Consider the following 18,600-nt stretch of genomic DNA (forward strand, 5'->3'; position numbering starts at 1 on the left):
GGCGAATGAGCCACCTCAGAAGTGATGGTCACTTGCTCAGTATACCTCCTGTATGTACTACAACTGGATAATGCAGTCGTTTAGAGGTAGCCCGAATGGGACAAAATAAACACAAACAACTTTTCTTTTTTTTTTTTCTTTTTTTTTTTAGTACCTTCAGTACTCAATACTTTGACATACAATACTGTGCAAAAGTCTAGCTTTGAGGATCCAATGACATTTTCACATAAATACATAAAAGTCGTAGAAATCAGGACAGACAGATGAACAATTACAGTACATCAATTAAATGGAAACTCCAGCCGTGATGGCCTATATTTCACTCATAAACTGTCTTTATATATTTTTTTCATCAGGAAAATTATATTAGCTTGCATTTTCAATTTCATCAATTTGTTTTGGAGAATTCGTCAGTAAATAATTAATAAAAAAAAAAAAAAAAAAAAAAAAGCCCCTTCATAATAATTAATAACCAGTATAGCCACCCCCCACTCCTTCTTCCCATGTGTTGGTACGCCTCACAGCCGGACATAATTCAAAATCACTAATAATATCCAAATACAGCAATTTGTCGGCAACAATATTTAAAGGCTAATGCAACACAAAATCATCTGGGGTTTTTTCTCTGACAGACTGTATATACTGGTATCTACAAATGCTGTTTACATATCCTGGTCATTAATTTGACATTTTAGTGCAAGCTTGAATTGGGGAATTTGGGACAAAAAACGTGTGTTTGGTGCCATCTTAAGGTGCCATCTAAAACACTGAGATAAACAATGGGGTATATGTCACGGAGGAGGCAGGACTTCCGACTTCTGGGTTTCACACACTTGTGCTGTTTCAGACGTGGACGTCCAGACAGGAAGCGGCAGTCCGACGATGTTGTCACATCAGCTGGATGCCAGTTAGCGACACCTGCCACGCCTCCAGCCACTTGACGCGTCGCAGGTCGTGAACTTGATAGTTGTACGCCATCTGGTGGAGGTCGTTGAAGGTCGTATGGAAAGCGTCAGCCTCACACCGGATGACAATCTGGACCGCAACAAGACAGGAATGTCAATAAGCATTCAAACGTACAGTTTCTACAGGTAGACCCTTGAATATCTACACAGACGATAGGACTCGTGAGTCACTGCTTCATATCAGAAAGCTACAGAACTGTCACCAAAATTGAGGTGGACATCTTTTACTTAGGCGCACTAAAATCAATTCAGGCGAAGATTTCTGTTTTCGGACATGAAGCAATGCTCAGCTTTTTTTATGCTTATGTTTAGCGTTTTAGAAATGATCACTGGAACAAGTTGTTGCTTGTCATTCAAGTTCACATTTTTCCAATGTGGGAGGAAAAAGGCACACGTTGACGAAGTAGTGATTGACGTGACCTTAAAGTCGAGTCCAGGTCCAAAGGGGAAGCTTTGCTCTGGAAACACCTTGATCTGCTTTTGGCCCCACAAGTTGTCTACTTTGGAGTTTAGCGTGATGGTTCTGCTTTCAAAGTCCAACTTTATGTGCAGCGCCGTTGTGTTGTCATCCTCGCCATTTGCGTCAGCAACGAGGTCACCCGCCAGCAGGTTGACGATGACCCTGCCGCACGAATGTGCAAAGATATTGTCTTAAACAGGCATCATTGTTGGTGGGGGGGCTATTATACCTGTCTGCGTTCAGACCGACTCGTCCTCTGATGGCGATACTGCGGTTCACGCTGAGACCGTCGTTCAGCACACCTTTGAATCCACCACGCTGCACACAAACAATTGAACAAAATGACAACTACAAAATGCACTTTGTGTACAACTGAACTTTTTCATGTCCTGAATGAGGTCACTTTATTTGCATAGGCATACATTTCCCCCATGAAAATTTGCGAACCACCCAAACAACTACAAGCAATTTTGTTTGCATGTTTTGAATCCAGAGAAACGGCAATGGATGGCGTCACGCAAAATAATAATAATGAAAAAAAACGTGTCAAATAATCCATTTGCTGTTGGTACCATTGCACATGTACCTTTAAGTAGCACGACTGAGCAAGTGATGTCAGAAGCTGCTTGGCTGCACCGTTGCCAGGTGTACGATAATTATCGGATTTGTGTGATAATTTGACTCTGTACGATCAATAATCCTAAAAAATGGCAAATGTACAATAATTTGACCATTTAAGTCTTATTGCCGGTAAAATTCAAACGGCCAGAGTTTTTTTTTTTGCGAACCCTGAAGGTATCTGTTCTCATGTGACATAATATCAGCCAATCGCGTTTTGCTGAGTATGAGAAACGACTGACGTAAATGTTAAGTGCCTACCCCAAGGAGACACTTCCAAACAAGAAATCACGCAAGACGCAAACCACCTATCCAGTAATATATACAGATCAGTGACGTTAACCCGCAACGAAGCCCTGAGTGCCTGTGAGCGTTTTTAAACACAAGAACGACTATACTTGACTGTCGCGAATCAGTGTATTTTGGTTTTGACGGGTGTACGATAATTTCCATCAAAATATGCTAATTTTGAGGCTACGGTACTATAATCCTATATTTCCCGTCTGGCAACGCTGCTTGGCTGATTAGTCTGCGTGTGAGTGTCCGAGCATGAGCTGTCGCCTACAGTAGCTACTTGTCAATGTTTTCATTTTGCCAGGTTCAAAATCTCCTTGCCAGGGCGCAACAGCCCCTTCAATTGCTTCAGTTTTCCTTTCCCATTTCACTCAAGCGATGGCCTATTAGAACAGGGGTGTCCAAACTTTTTCCTCTGAGGGCCACATACAGAAAAATAGAAAGCTGCAAGGGCCACTTTGATTATTTATTTTTAGTTATTTATTAACACATTCATTGCCAGACCAGCAAATAAAATGCATCATTTGACGTCTTTTTCCGTCAATGGCAGTGAATGAGTTAAACATGGTAAAAATCAATGGAGCAATTATAAATTGCTGATATAATATACAGTTACTTATTGAAAACTGCTAACAGTCACAAGGCAAATAGTGACCCCTGTGTGCCACTATAATAGATATGCCTCTCCACTGAGCTGCAGCTGATCCCAACTTGACATTCTGAACCACAAGAACAATCGGTCGTCAACTGACCACATTTAACCATTAATGTGATTTTTTCACTTTTTTTTTTTTTTTTTAATAATAATTAACCATTAATTAATGTGATGTTTAGTATGATTTTTAGTATTTGCCGCGGGCCACCAAAAAATGTATGGCGGGCCGCAAATGGCCCCCGGGCCGTAGTTTGGACACCACTGTATTAGAACCTCAAAATCTACGGTTGGTAATGGGAAAAATTCCGAGTAGGGCATTCATAAATCCAGCTAGCGCTGCAGTTTGATATTTGAAGGTATTGAGAAATGTTATTACCGTTAAAGGAAAAAACACGGGGAGATGAAAAATGCTCTTCAGCATTCACACCACAAATAATCAACTCACCGGGCTAGCAGCCATGGCGAGCAGGCACGAGCATGTGATGTCATGAGAGGAACATGACTGCTGTCCGGCGGAACTTGTGCAGATCTCTGGCTCCCAATTGGTCGGCTGAGCGGCGGTTGACGTCTCCAAGGTCGGGCAGGTAGGCGGAGGGCCGGTTGGAAGGGGGGCACAGGTAGTAGTAGCAGGACAGGAGGGACACGTTGGAGTAGGAAGAGTGGGGCAGGTAATAGGATCAGGACAATTATGACAGATAGGAGGATCAGGGCAAGTAGGAGGAGGACATTGGGTCTCACCTGCAGAAATACAGTTCATTTGAAATGAGAGCGCACATTAGAAGACATGAAAATGTTCTTCTTGATGCACTTCTACATATGGCCATGAGGTGGCGACATAAGGCGTCTTTTTAAAATACATAAGTCTGCCCTTTGCTTGCTTGCACCTATCGAAAGCTGTAATGTTCTAGAGCGCTTGATCGTGTGCTTGAAACTGGATTATGAGGACTTTAATTCAGTCTACCTATTCGAGAATAAAGTTCAATTAGCCGCTAATTCATGGATGTTTTTGTATTGCATTTGATTTGACTTTCAATGTGCCATTTGCAGCCAGCAATTTGGTCTCAATTTACTTAACTGGAAAAAGAAAAAAGGGACCAAACAAGCATGCATTATGCAGCCCCAAAGCCATACTTTTCTACGGATCCGCTAAGGTGACATGGTAGAAAAAAAAAAGAAAAAAAAAACTTTGCGTGCCCTCGCAAAAAAAAACAAAAAAACTTTGCGTTCCCTCGCAAAACATTTTGCGAGATTGCGAGGGAACGAAATCTTTGCGAGAGAACGCAAAATTGTTTTTTTCGCCTACCATGTCACCTTCGCTGCGCCGTAAACACTTCCGGGTCGTCTTCCATGTGACCAAAAGCGACGAGGATGGAACGTTTGTAAACATTAAACAAAACAGTGGGAAAGCTTTCCCAAAGCGACTAGGATGGAGCATGTATTTTTCCACTGCTTTGTTTACACGTCGCTTTTGTTCACATGGAAGATGATCCGGAAGTGTTTACGGCGCAGCGAAGGTGACATGGTAAGCGAAAAAAACAACTTCGCGTTCCCTCGCAAAACAACTTTGCGAGGGAACGCAAAGTTTCATTTTTTTTTCTACCATGTCACCGTAGGGGCTCCGTACTTTTCTGGAACCTCTTTCAACATCGCTTTCTTGTATCAAGCCAGGCGAGGGTTACTAACCCTACTTAACATTGCGTAGCACTGTAGCGACACGCTAACGTAATGCCGCCCTATATCAACGCATGGACTCACTGTTGGCGCGCTTGCAGATGTACTTCAACTTGGTACTGCATGTCAAGTCGTTCCAATGACCTGAGGCCCATGAGCCCGCCATCTGACCACAGTTCTCATTTCCGCCATTGTTGTTCGGCTCATCAGTAGGCGTATTCCAGTTCCTGGAACAGACAAACTTTCCATAGAGATCATGCCAAATAGCATGTCGCCGCGTTTGGCCTTTCACCGACAAGCAGGCCGGCGAAGATGCAGCCTGCGTTTCCGTTTACAATTTCTTTCAACACACTTTAGTGAGTGTCATCCATTAACGTACATTCCTTCTGTTACGAGTACAGTACAGTACCCGACCTGGCAAAAGTGGGACAAATCCATTAGCGTGAGCTAAGGGCTGCTGACTCGCTTTTGCTATCTTCAGCCCACTTTTGCTTCCTTTTACAAATCTACATTTTTTTTCCCTCTAAATTTTGTGCACAGTTCTAGAAAGCCATCATCATCAACGATGATCTCTAGCGACAAATGAGCAGAAGGAAGATTTTGAGTGATTCTATGTTGCAGGCTCACGAGCTTCACGGCACTTTCTTACAAGCCTGCTACTTACGACAGAGAATGATCGTAAGGACTTCCATCTGTCCACTTCCACTCTCCCTCCCTGATTTGGTCCGTCAGGCCGATCCAGAAGTCCTGCTGGCCAATTTGTGACGTCAGCCAGGACTGCAAGAGAGAGGGAGAGTTAGAGGAGAGTGAGGGAGGAGAGAGAGAGAGAGAGCTGGGTGGGTCACCTGCTCTGAGTCGTCCCGAATGCTCGCCAGGTGTGCTCCCATGGAGAGACAGGTGTCTTCAGCCACCTCCCACTGTGTTGTCTCCCGGGAGAAGTAGAAACAGTCATCCCTGTAGGTCCGCCAACCCGGCGCACCGCCGCAAAGTGCTAGAACAACAGCAGCAGCATGTGAAACACGCCAACAGACAACAGATAAAAATAAAATACGACTCCTCCGTTGCATCGTGGCAATGTAGCTCGTGTAACACAGCCACAAATCATCACGGTGTGGACTCACCACTGGCGCGCTTGCAGATGTATTTGAGAGTGCTGCTGCATGGTTGGTCGTTCCAGTGACCTGAAGCCCATGAACCCGCCATCTCACCACAGTGCTCATTTCCGCCCCCGTTGTTCGGCTCATTAGTATACCAGTCCCTAGAACAGACAACCTTTTTGACATATTGTGCCAAATATAGCCTAGAGCCGCCTTTGCCTCACAAACCCAAGTTGGCTGGCAAAGGACCGTATAATTAAGGCCGTGTAAGTGGCAATACTCGCAAGTGACAATTGCTTTCGACACGTCGTAGCGTCGGACATCAATGTTCCATTATTCTTTCCACGTCACTTTTGCGTTGGAAAATCATGAAACTATACTAGTGATGATTATTCTCAAATGAATATGACTTTCGTCTTGAATGATGACCATGAACATTATGCTATTTTTTTCGTCCAAAAAAAACTTGTCTTGTATCCTAATGTTTTGTTTTGTTTTTTTCACTCAGAAAGGTACACCCTTAAAACTGCTGGATCAAAAATAACCTAATTTTGCTCAAAAATTGGACTGACCCGCTACTTGGGTCAATTTGAGTTTTTGGGTTGTTTTGGACATAGCATGGAGTCACTGGCATGGAGTATCATAGCTATATGCCCTTCAGAAACAAATTGCAGTTGTGAAAACAAGAAGCCAGGTTTATATTTCTGGTAAACCTGGCTTCTTGTTTTCACAACTGCAATTTGTTTCTGAAGGGCATAGCTATGATACTAGACAGGCCCTGGGTAATCACTTAAACTTGCCTATTTCCTGGACTAATGCACTTAAAAGAACAGTTATGTACAGAGCAATTTCATACTGGAACCATCTGCCTCTATACCTACATGTTATGGTTAAAACGCTAAGTTTTAAAAGCAAATTTAAAAAAGCAATAATTGGAAAAGAAATTATGAATGGTGTTTTATGACTTTGTATTAAAATGAACTAAGTGAAATGTGAAATGTCAAAATTGGTAGTACATTGTGATTCAAGGCTGTTAGCTGCAGGTTCCTTTTGTTTTTTGTTTCTGTTTATTTTATGTATGTACTTTGGAATGTTTAAGTTAATTATGTTGATTATGGTGATTTTGATTTTCTAAAGAATAATATTTTATTTATAGTTTTGTGAGGGACCCCAGGAAGAATAGTTTTCACCACAGTGACTGAAAACTAATGGGGAACCCATTTTATACAATAAACAATAAACTGGCAGGGAGATGAATAAACATGGACGATAGGTAGTTTTACTTTCCGATTGCGATAAATTAGTTAAAAAAAAAAAAAAAAAAGTAATCATATGACAACACTAATTTATTGTTTATAATGATCGCGCTTAATTCTTACTGGAATGCTAAAGGACTTCCGTCCGTCCATCTCCAGTTACCCTCCTGGATCCTGTCTGCCAGGCCGATCCAAAAGTGCTGCTGTCCGATTTGTGAGATCAGCCATGACTGCAAGAAAGAGGTTGACTTGGTGTGAGATAGAGAGAGAGAGAGAGAGAGAGAGAGAGAGAGAGAGAGAGAGAGAGAGACAGACAGACAGAGAGAGAGACAGAGAGAGAGAGAAAGACAGAGAGAGAGAGAAACAGAGAGAGAGAGAGACAGAGAGAGAGAGAAAGACAGAGAGACAGAGGGAGAGAAACAGAGAGAGAGAGACAGAGAGTCGGAGAGAGAGAGACAGAGAGAGAGATAGAGAGAGACAGAGCGAGAGAGAGAAACAGACAGAGAGAGAGACAGAGAGAAAGAGAGAGAGAGAAACAGAGAGAGACAGAGAGAGAGAGAAAGACAGAGAGAGACAGAGGGAGAGAGAGACAGAGAGAGAGAGACAGAGAGTCTGAGAGAGAGAGACAGAGAGTCGGAGAGAGAGACAGAGAGAGAGAGAGAAACAGAGAGAGAGAAACAGAGACAGAGAGAGAAACAGAGACAGAGAGAGAGAGACAGAGAGAGAGAAACAAAGAGAGAGAGACAGAAAGAGAGAGAGAGAGAGACAGAGAGAGAGAGAGAGAAACAGAGACACAGAGAGAGAAACAGAGACAGAGAGAGAAACAGAGAGAAACAGAGAGAGGGAGACCGAGAGACAGAGAGAGAGAAACAAAGAGAGAGAGACAGAAAGAGAGAGAGAGAGAGAGAGAGAGAGAGAGAGAGAGAGAGAGAAAGGGCGAGACATATTGCTGGCGTGTCACTGACTCACTGACCTGCTCATCGTTGTCCCAAATGCTCGCCAGGTGGCCTCCAATAGAGCGACAGGTGTCCTCAGCCTGCTCCCACGCAGCCGTGTCGCTGGAGAAAAAGTAACATTGTCCACCGTGATTCGTCCAGTACGGCGGACACAGAGTCAGCGCTGGAACAACAACAACAACAACTTGAGCAACAAGTCAACAGCCACATGTCGTCAAGTCAGCTTTATTTATATCGCACTTTCATCATAAACTCTAATCATTCACTAAATTATAAACTATCATAAAGAAGCCGACTTTGTATTTTTCCATCATGCAAGAAATATACAAAGTCGACTTGTTTGTCATTTTGCAATAATGTTCACAGATCTGATATGGAATGCTTTGGCTTTTGGCAGTGCAATGCCGTAGAGACTAATGGAAGAACTTTTGAAGGGTTTTTGGTTATCAATTAAACCGTAGGAAAATGTTTCAGTCAGCGCTTAAAATTAACCTCTTATGCGCTACTCTTGTTGGTCTAAATGAGGCATTTACAGACCCTTTTCAAAATATTAGAATATTCTCAAAAAAGTTGAATCATTTCCAATTTTCCACAATTCCATTCAAAAAGTCAAACTTTCATAGATTATAGATCCAGGGATCACAATTTAAGTGATTTTTACTCTTAATGTATTCTCCACGTATACTTCTCAGTGTATTGCGGCCCGCAGCTAGAAGCCCAAATTACACTATGTAAAAATGAACAAATAATCTGAATCTATATGAAAGTATGACTTTTTGAATGAAATTATGGAACTTATTCAACTTTTCAAGGATATTCTATTTTTTATTTTTTTTTAAAGGGTCTGTAAAATGAACAGGAAACTAAAGAAACAAAGGAGATCTTTTAATTTCTTCCTTGGCTGTATATAAATATAAACATAATAGTAATCTTTTTTTTTTTTTTTGCACTAATGGGACGTCAATATTTGATTAAATCTCTGCAGGTAGGGTTGTGCATGCAGGTAACTCATAGACGACGAATGTTCTCAAAGGAAAAACTGCAAGACAAGAAGGCAGACGAAAAGTCATGTGACGTGTTGGTCTCCATGACTGATCATATTCGTTCTATATTTTCTCTGGACACCGCAGAGCCTTTGTAGTGCACAATGTCAACCCCCAACCATTTGTTTACAGTGTAATTTCAAAAATGACTATCATTTTGATGCTATATTTATTTGCCATCAAAAGGTCAAATGTTAAAAAATAACTCAAAACATACACAGTAAATTGTGTAGAGTAAATTTGACTATTTAGAGTGAGACCAAATAGACTCAGTTTTAGCGTAATTACACTTGGAAGAGAGTAAAATAAAGAATTGAAAAAATACAAACTAAAAGTCACTCAAGGGTTTAGGAACGAACTCCCTGAGCCACGCAGCTCCTGCTTGTTTGTTAGTATATCGCTCATGTCAGCTACAGCTAATTCCATGATTCCATGGAATCTTCTCCAAGAGACCAAAAACAATGTCTTTGGTCTCTTGGAGAAAAGCAAATAGTTCGAGGGGCATAACTCAGGTGGGAGTGTGGCAGTCTCACAAGCTGAAGGTTGTGAGTTTGCTCCTCAACCCTTGAATGACTGGAGCTCTGTTTTTTTTTTTTTTTTTTTTTACTCTATTTCTAGTGTAAATCTTAGCCTACTGTAAAATTTAGTCTATTTGGTGCCTCTCTAAATAGTCAAATTTACAGAATTTACTGTGTACATGAAGTAACTCAATACTTGTGAGAAATAAACCCTCAACGATAGATTTGAACTCTAAGTGAATTCAACTCCATTTGACTTTTGGAGAAAGCTATCAGGCGAAAAAAAAAAGCCATTTCAGTCCAAAAGTAAACGAAGTGAATATTTTCTCACCTGCACAAGTCCAACAAAGGCCAAACGTGACTACGACTCGGAGCATCTTCATGTAGCCTGTGCGACCTTCACAGCCAGAAACGTAGCGAGCAGAAGTGTCCCAACCCAAATACATTGCTGCTCCCCGCGCCTTCTTTCTTATAGACCCTTCTCGTGTGATGTCACGTTTGGGTGCCGCCCCTTTCTGGAGAACAGGGCGTCAATGCGAGTGAATTAGAAAACAATCAGCGTGACCTAGAAAATAGGTCAAACAGTTGATAAGTCAGCGACCAATGCGATGGTGAACTTGTGCGCGGCCGACGGATGCTCTAACGGCTCAAACAGAGATCAGATCATTCTTTTGGCAGTGATTCTAAACCAGGCGGAAGACAGTGAGGAGTTGAGTGACAAATGAGCACGGTTAGCTAACGAACCTACGACGCGACTGCTTTACACCCACAAAAAGTACGAGGATATGGTCAGATCATTTGATATCAGGTAGTTTTTCTCATTTATATACAGTGGGTCATAACATTAACCTATAATAGGAAATTCCAGGCAGACGTGATGACTGTGCCATAATATATTGAGTGAAACAATCATACTTTTTTTTTTTTTTTTTGTTCAAGTAATTTTGAACGATTTAAACGCTATTATCATAAAACTTTAACTCAGGCTTGATCTCTGCTTAGGAATGTGTTGCAAACATGGAGACTTGTGGTGACGTAGAGACTAGAGGAGACGTGGAGACTTGAGGAGACGTGGAGACTTGAGGAGACGTGGAGAATTGAGGAGACGTGGAGACTTGAGGAGACGTGGAGACTTGAGGAGACGTGGAGACTTGAGGAGATGTGGAGACTTGAGGAGACGTGGAGAATTGAGGAGACGTGGAGACTTGAGGAGACGTGGAGAATTGAGGAGACGTGGAGACTTGAGGAGACATGGAGACTTGAGGAGACTAGAGGAGACGTGGAGACTTGTGGAGACGTGGAGAATTGAGGAGACGTGGAGACTTGAGGAGACATGGAGACTTGAGGAGATGTGGAGACTTGAGGAGCCGTGGAGAATTGAGGAGACGTGGAGACTTGAGGAGACGTGGAGAATTGAGGAGACGTGGAGACTTGAGGAGACATGGAGACTTGAGGAGACTAGAGGAGACGTGGAGACTTGTGGAGACGTGGAGAATTGAGGAGATGTGGAGACTTGAGGAGACGTGGAGACTTGAGGAGATGTGGAGACTTGAGGAGACGTGGAGAATTGAGGAGACGTGGAGACTTGAGGAGACGTGGAGACTTGAGGAGATGTGGAGACTTGAGGAGACGTGGAGAATTGAGGAGACGTGGAGACTTGAGGAAACATGGAGACTTGAGGAGATGTGGAGACTTGAGGAGACGTGGAGACTTGAGGAGACGTGGAGACTTTAGGAGACGTGGAGAATTGAGGAGATGTGGAGACTTGAGGAGACGTGGAGAATTGAGGAGACGTGGAGACTTGAGGAGACGTGGAGACTTGAGGAGACATGGAGACTTTAGGAGACGTGGAGAATTGAGGAGATGTGGAGACTTGAGGAGACGTGGAGAATTGAGGAGACGTGGAGACTTGAGGAGACGTGGAGACTTGAGGAGACATGGAGACTTGTGGTGACGTGGAGAATTGAGGAGACGTGGAGACTTAAATAAACTTGACCTGACTTGATTAAACTTGACCAGACGTAGCTTTGACTTAACAGCAACAACGCACCACACCAGGACAAGACAAGGTAAGGTAATGCTCCCGCGACGCGTGAAACAAACACCACTCACTAAATACAAACGCTAACAATACACAGCTTGGAAACACAGCAGGCAGAGGGAACCAATTAGCAACACACACTGGGAAGGGGGATGACACACAGGTGGACCTACTCAGACATAAACAAGACAGGGGAAACACACAAGAACACCAGATAAACAACACTCTCACCAAAATAAAGCAAAACCCAAGTCAAACAAAACTAAAACATGACATACTGTTCAGAGTAAAATACTCAGCACGTCTGGTTTCATGTCATTGCGTGAGGGGGTGGGGCGGTGGGGGGTGGCCGCTCCTAATGGGGGCTAAACTGTGCTGAGTGAGTTCTTTGTTGTCATTCATGCCATGTCATTCAATGTGTATTTTACGCACGCAATACGTCATGATGATCACGTGACTGTCCAAAATGCCCGATACAGTACTTAGCGCAAATATATTCATAAAAAGTGCTACAAAATCAGAAATTGACTTTTTTTTTTCAGGGAAGAATTGAAATTAACAATTTCACAGAATAGCTGGTGAGTTTTTTCATAAATCTTGTGTTCCTTTAAGCCACTATATAGTGCGGGGCTATGTAGTGAATGAGGGGTTAGGGGACAAGGGTGGACATTCGGACACATCCGATGTCTCCCTTCACCAATGCAGATGAGGATTGTTATCAGGCTTCTCCGGAACTTGCTTATGAGCTGATTATTGGAAACACCTGCGTTGGAATAGGGAGACATGGAAAACGGGCTGCATCGTGTTCCCCGAGGACCAGGGTTGAGAAACAGTGGCTTAGATGAAAGGAGGGAAAGGATGACGATAAGTAGGCTTCGGGATTGATGTGTTACTTATTCAGGATACAAAACATATGTAAGTATATTCTGCTACAGATACAGAAAAAAACCCAATCAGATTTCAGATACATTTATGGGGATTATTTCACAGGACTACCATTTCCGTCAGCGCAACAATCGGATAAATTGTTGTGTACCCCATTGGGCCACCTGACTCCACTCCCTTTCAATTTGATCAAACAGGTCTCCTGTCAAGGGAAGGCGGAAGAACTGGCTGTGACATAGGTCATCAACCTTTTTGAAACTGAGAGCTACTTCTTGAGAATCGGTAATGATTAATGCGAAGGGCCACCAGTTTGATAAGCATTTCGGAAATAGGGCACTTGCTAAAGTGACCTTTAATAATGTTACTTATTATGTTATTATAACGATTTAATAACGACGAGCGGGTGAAGCTTCATGAAGTGTTAAGGCTTTCCTGCAAATGGTACCAAAAGAGATTCAGAGCTTTGGTGCTGCAGTGAAAGCAACATTTGGGACATGGAATATATATGAGTGAGTCAAGGCATCCGATGTCACTAAGAGTGAAACATTCACTCTTATCTTTGAGCAATAAAAGTAGAAATAATAAAGATGACATTGATCAATATTAGGGTCATTCTCCCGTCACGTGTGTGATAGGGAGTCACGTCACGGGAGTGCCAAAATAGGAAATACAAGCAATCAATAAAAGAGAACAATCACAAATGCAGATGTATAAAGACATTCAATAAAAGAGAATATTTACTAATTCAGACATACAATGGTATTCAATAAAAGCACATTTATAAATACAGACATACAAAGGAATTCAATAAAACAAAACATTTATTTTTTATTAATTTTGGCACTCCAGTGACTCTATAGAGTCATAGGAGTGCCAAAATTAATTGAAAATACAAAGACAATCAATATAAGGTAGTCATATGAAGGCATTCAATAAAAGAGACCATTTACAAATGCAGATACAGTATAGGCTTTCGATAAAGGAGAACATTTACAGACGCAGTCATATAAAGACAATCAATAAAAGAGAATATTAACAAATGCTTTCCCCATTTGGCTTTTGCTTATTCAGATTCAGATTCAGTTTATTGTCATTACAACAACGTTTTGTTATTTCTCGGAAAGACAAATGCCCCGCCCATAGCAATGGCCTTGGATTTGCATTTGTTTTTATGAATGCGTGTCTGAAGTCGTTTTCGGAAAAGCAAAAAGCCCCGCCCCTAATCTGTCCAGCCTGACTAGTTGATACCCGTCACACCCGATACCCGTTTTGAAAGAGTGACGTCACATTGTAGTCCGCCGGTGAAGTCTGTGTCCTTTTTTTTCTTCCGACTTCGCAAATGGAATTTCCGAGTTCAAGGGGGCGTCCCCGTACACACTTCCAGGTTTGTAGCCCTGAACCATGTTGTCATACCATAAGAACTCCCTACTGTCCCCCCTCATACATTTCTAACAGCTGAATAAATGAAAAACATTTTTTTTATGGAATTTCCTAATTTTTTTAATTTTCGGCCTTAGGCACTGTCTTCTTTTTAACTCAAATTATACAAAAAATAAATATGTTGGTTTGAAAATAAGTAATATAACAATAATAAACAAAGAATAAACATGCCTCTGTAAGTAGCTTAACTACCACACAAAAAAGATATGTGTATCAGTTACCTCTGAACAGGTATGTAAAATAAATATCAGGAACAAACCACTGAACAAGAATAATATTAAGACCCACTATGGTAGTTTTCCCTGAGCTTTAATGAGAAACTTGAGTTGAGCTTTGACGCGGCTGTTCTAATTTTGGTGCGTCTGTATCAGAGGTTATTAATCTAAAAAAATAAATTATAAAACATTTCCACGCACATCCTGCAACGTGCTCACTGCTAATCTACTAGCTGCTGTTGCATTGAATTAGTTTTCAAAGAATTTAGATGTCCTACTGTGTGAATGGTCAATTGAACGCATCTCAAGTCCACTGCCGAACCTGCCCTACTTGTTTTTCTTTTGAATTTCAATGCCACGACATTTCAATGATTGAAATAAAGTCTTTTTCAATCTTATTTATAAAACTGAAAATCCCATAAAACAAAATTGTGTTCATGTTTTTCAATGAAAACATAGTAATGTGGCACCGCTTTCATTGGATGCATGCGCGCTTCCGGGATGGGACGGTTGGAATCAACTTCGGCGTAGTGCTTTTGGGCAGCATGAAACCGAGCGTTTTTTACATGCTACTGCACCGTTATAAACAACACGGTATGGTGGGGTGGTGATCGGGTTCTTTGCTGTATTCAAACTGGCTAGAAGCATTGGATCGACAGACATCCGCCTCATGTGGTGCTCCGAGTCACCATTAGGTATGTGCTATTTAGCAGCTGGTCGGCTATCTTCACTGATATCAAGCTTGACAACGCCAGCCAGGCGCCTGGTTGCTGTCGCCACGCCTTCCAGCAAGAAAATCCACCTTAGTTTCTGGCCCCACACCCGTTAGCCAGTTTAGCGCTAGTGGCTCTCAAAAATCCACGGCTACCAACTGGAGCGAATGGCTAGGCTAGTGAGTGAGCTAGCTGTTAGCATTCTCGGGGCATTGACTCGAACGCAAATGGACTCGTTTGCTTGTGAGTGAAGACGCTTCAACTTCCATCCGAGCAGACGTCATCGCTTCATGACCATGTTAGGGGCATCTTCTAGCTTGACATAGCTGTCAACAGCCACCCAGAGGGATTCCTTGGCCGCAGGCTGATGCAGCGATGCGGCACCACTGGCTCTTCCTCGGAGCTTGCGGCTGGGTGCTGCTCATCCTCGTGTTTGTCACCAAGTTCATTAGCCGCAAAGCTGTCGATGGTGGGTTCTTATCTCTGTGACGGGCTAAAGTGTTTTGTTTTGTTTTGTCTTGTTTTGTCTTGTCTTAAACGCGCCCTCATTATGTTCCAGAATATGAGGAGCGGTTTGGTGGTCAGAGCTCAACTACGTCGGAACTCAGGGCTGTGAAGCTTCCGCTGTCCACTGTAGGAAAAACGGTTTCACAGCAACCAGATCAGGTAACTAAGAAAACAAGGAAAATAATAACAATGACTTGTGACTTATTGTGTGACTTCTTGAAGTGGAGGGCTCAGTCCTCAGCCACCCCTGCTATGACTGAGTGGGACTTTGTTGTTGAGAAGCGACTACAACTGCTCTCAGCCGTATGTAAGAACAACAGCCTGATGAATTTGACTCACATCCCCATCAGCAAGTTTGTCCTGGACCGCATATTCGTCTGCGACAAGCACAACATCTTGTTCTGCCAGACCCCCAAAGTGGGAAACACGCAGTGGAAGAAGGTCCTGATCACGCTCAATGGTGTGTTGGGCACGTTTTTGATTTCACAGTGCGCCGTCAACTCGTCTGCTGACTTTTCGTGTTATTGTCGTCATTTGCCAGGAGCCTTTTCAGGCGTGGAGGAGATCCCGGAAAACCTCGTCCACGACCATGAGAAGAACGGCCTGCCTCGCCTCTCATCGATGACGCCGCAGGAAATTACACACAGGTGAGTCACAATCATTAGGCTTTGCACACGTTTTAACTATGATGAACTGCAGAAACACAACATACACGTACAACTGTGAGATCCCGAGATGGCGTGAATGCTCTCCCTGCCGCACTACTCAACTCTGGTAAGTCCACTATCAGGGTTCCCGTTCGTGGAACTTAATTTCTTTAGGTTAGCTATCTGTGAATGTGATGTGGTCCTAGTCTAAGTCTAAGTCAAAACAGATAAACCAGATAATAAAGAAATCTGCCCATAATAATAGAGATGCCACGTTGGTCCATCTGTTATGGTTGTGGCTCAAGTTGCGCCCAAGTCCTCGGCCCCTCCCCTCTCTTATGGGAGTGTCGCATATTTGTGTCATCATAATGCGCACAACCTCGTGTTGGCAGAAGTTGCACTATTGCGGCATAGCAGTCGCCAGTATGGGCTTTCTGTGCAGTGTCTCCCCAAAATGTTACACTCGCAGTTTTTTTGTTGCATTTTTTTAAAACATGACAACTCCAAATGAGATACTGGTCGTCTTTGAATAAAATTCAGCTTCAGTGTTTCAATGTATTTTTAGGTTAGCCTTATAGTAGGACTCAAAAGTATATTTGTATTCAAGTTAATTTTGCAAACAATTATCAGCTTACTTATCGTTTATCGAAATTGGCATGCTCTAAAATATTGGTTTATCGGTCAGTGATGTCATCCTCAGTCGACAGCAAGTGGCAAAATGGCCGCCCCCTGAGATGGATAAAAACGACTGGATTTTTCATTCATAACTCATATTCCACGAACGCAATATTAACCAGAATACCATATATAGACTAGTGTGGTTGTATAGAGCATATTATTGTCCAAAAAAAAATTGTCAGGTTTACTTTCTATTTAAGAATATGTAATACTCAATAATAGATAAGGGCAATATCGTGATATTAAAACTGCCACAATATCGTCGTCATCATGTTATTTAAAAGTAACACATCTGTTAAAAAAAAAAAGTCATGTTAATTTCCATTTGTGCAGTTCTACCACCCTCTAGTGGCTAGTTTATTAGTGCAATTTAATTTTCATTCGGGATGTTTTGGCCTTCTATGTTTAAAATCTATGCTAATTGTCAGATGAAGGGGAACCTAATTTGCTTGTGAAGCGTTCAATGTGTGCTTGCATTAGCAAGTAAGTGCCTCAATATTGTTATTAGAGATTGTAGGTGGTTTATATGCATTGCTGTTATGTACAAAATCACAATATTGTGATTTTCCTTTTTTTAGTATGAGCTCTTTTTTTTTTTTTTTACAATATTGTGATCTGTTTTAAATATCACCAACGCCCCCACAATATCGTGATAATTAGCGTATCGTGAACTTCATATCGTGATAATATCGTATTGTGATGTTTGGATATCGTTACATCCCCACTCGGTAACGTGTTGTGTTTCGCTCAACAGGTTAAAAACTTACTTCAAGTTTTTCATCGTGAGAGATCCATTCGAGCGTCTGATTTCTGCCTTCAGTGACAAGTTCATAAAGAACCCCCGCTTCGAGCCTTGGTATCGGCACAACATCGCTCCCGTCATCATCCGCAAATACCGCCGAAGCCATCGTGACAGTGACCTGGCGGCGGCCGGCCTGCACTTTGAGGACTTCGTCCGCTACCTGGGGGACGTGGAGGGCCGCCGCCGCCTGGACCGTCAGTTTGGCGAGCACATCATTCACTGGACGACGTACGCCGAGTTGTGCGCGCCGTGCGACATCCGCTACGATGTGATCGGCCACCACGAGACACTGGAGCGGGACGCCGCCCACATCTTGAAGCGAGCGGCCATCGAGCGACTGGTGTCGTACCCGTCCATCCCGCCCGGCATCACGCGCTACAATAAGACCAAGATTGAGCGCTACTTCTCAGGCGTCAGCAAACGGGACATCAGGCGGCTGTACGTGCGATACCAAGGGGACTTTCGCTTATTTGGGTACCCAACGCCCGACTTTCTACTCAACTGACACAAATTCATCTGATGGCGTGTAACTCGGCTGACGTGGATTGAATCTAACAAGTGAAATGTCGCGTCATTTGATCGTGACGGTCGCTCAAATGCAATTGATTATGTAGCACTGACGAGCTAGTTTCTGTACACTGTATGGATCGTTAAGGTCTGAGAACTTTTCTACATTTTTTGTACACTTGAGAGGATGTGGTTTAAAGGTAATAAAGGTCCTGATAATAACTGAAGTCCCGCTCCATGGTGGAGTCACTGTTCAAGATGGCAAAATCACACTTACGCCATTCTTTTAGCTGCTCGTCACAAGGACCTGCTCAAATGTTTCAGAATGATTTACATGTGCAACCTGCAGTGTAAAAATGAAGGACGGAAACAGTCCTGAACACAGGTGGCGGTCCGCTCTACTGGGTGCTTTCGTATTGCTCTGTGCTAGAACAATAAAAACATGCACAACCAGTTTGTATAAGCGTTCGTCCTTATTTGGATCATGGATGAGCCGGTGCATATCCCAGCTCATTCGGCTGAGAGGAACATCCTGGGACTTGTGCCAACCGAATGGCAAGAGGTCCGAGCCAAATTCAAACCCAGAACTTCAGACCGGTAAAGCGCTAACCACTAGCTGCCTGTAACGACAA

General features: G+C 42.8%; 2 protein-coding genes across 5 annotated transcripts; one reads left to right on the forward strand and one right to left on the reverse strand.

Annotated features, from left to right (window-relative positions):
* Nucleotides 1-229: 229 nt before the first annotated feature.
* On the reverse strand, nt 230-9,954 carry LOC144014908 (macrophage mannose receptor 1-like). The gene is made up of 11 exons (XM_077515219.1): nt 9,865-9,954; nt 7,990-8,135; nt 7,140-7,246; nt 5,785-5,921; nt 5,509-5,654; nt 5,328-5,440; nt 4,748-4,890; nt 3,438-3,730; nt 1,655-1,743; nt 1,386-1,587; nt 230-1,035 (listed from the first exon to the last, which is right to left on the reverse strand). The coding sequence occupies exons 1-11, from the start codon at nt 9,914-9,916 to the stop codon at nt 889-891; spliced, it is 1,575 nt and encodes a 524-aa protein (XP_077371345.1). The 5' UTR covers nt 9,917-9,954; the 3' UTR covers nt 230-888.
* A 4,534-nt stretch (nt 9,955-14,488) lies between these two features.
* Nucleotides 14,489-18,195, forward strand: LOC144013436 (carbohydrate sulfotransferase 10-like). Of its 4 annotated transcripts, none has more exons than XM_077512311.1 (6): nt 14,489-15,296; nt 15,387-15,493; nt 15,557-15,794; nt 15,876-15,981; nt 16,034-16,108; nt 17,414-18,195. In XM_077512311.1, exons 1-6 carry the CDS (start codon nt 15,203-15,205, stop codon nt 17,964-17,966), a joined length of 1,173 nt encoding a protein of 390 aa, XP_077368437.1. In that variant the 5' UTR covers nt 14,489-15,202; the 3' UTR covers nt 17,967-18,195. The 4 variants fall into 4 exon arrangements, with proteins under 4 accessions (XP_077368437.1, XP_077368440.1, XP_077368439.1 ...); XM_077512312.1 differs by having other exon boundaries at nt 14,498-15,296; nt 15,569-15,794; XM_077512314.1 differs by lacking the exon at nt 16,034-16,108 and having other exon boundaries at nt 17,480-18,195.
* The last annotated feature ends 405 nt before the right edge of the window (nt 18,196-18,600 follow it).

Source organism: Festucalex cinctus, chromosome 2 (assembly GCF_051991245.1).
Source record: "Festucalex cinctus isolate MCC-2025b chromosome 2, RoL_Fcin_1.0, whole genome shotgun sequence".
Taxonomy (NCBI): domain Eukaryota; kingdom Metazoa; phylum Chordata; class Actinopteri; order Syngnathiformes; family Syngnathidae; genus Festucalex; species Festucalex cinctus.

What these genes read in the sequence shown, in the direction of transcription:
- LOC144013436 (XM_077512311.1), top strand. Translation starts at nt 15,203, where the DNA reads ATGCGGCACCACTGGCTCTTCCTCGGAGCTTGCGGCTGGGTGCTGCTC. An exon ending in TAGCCGCAAAGCTGTCGATG is followed by an intron (nt 15,297 to 15,386) that starts GTGGGTTCTTAT and finishes ATTATGTTCCAG; the next exon opens with AATATGAGGAGCGGTTTGGT. An exon ending in CCGCAGGAAATTACACACAG is followed by an intron (nt 15,982 to 16,033) that starts GTGAGTCACAAT and finishes GATGAACTGCAG; the next exon opens with AAACACAACATACACGTACA.
- LOC144014908 (XM_077515219.1), bottom strand. Translation starts at nt 9,916, where the DNA reads ATGAAGATGCTCCGAGTCGTAGTCACGTTTGGCCTTTGTTGGACTTGT. An exon ending in CCTTTGTTGGACTTGTGCAG is followed by an intron (nt 8,136 to 9,864) that starts GTGAGAAAATAT and finishes TTGTTGTTCCAG; the next exon opens with CGCTGACTCTGTGTCCGCCG. An exon ending in GACCTGGACTCGACTTTAAG is followed by an intron (nt 1,036 to 1,385) that starts GTCACGTCAATC and finishes GTTGCGGTCCAG; the next exon opens with ATTGTCATCCGGTGTGAGGC.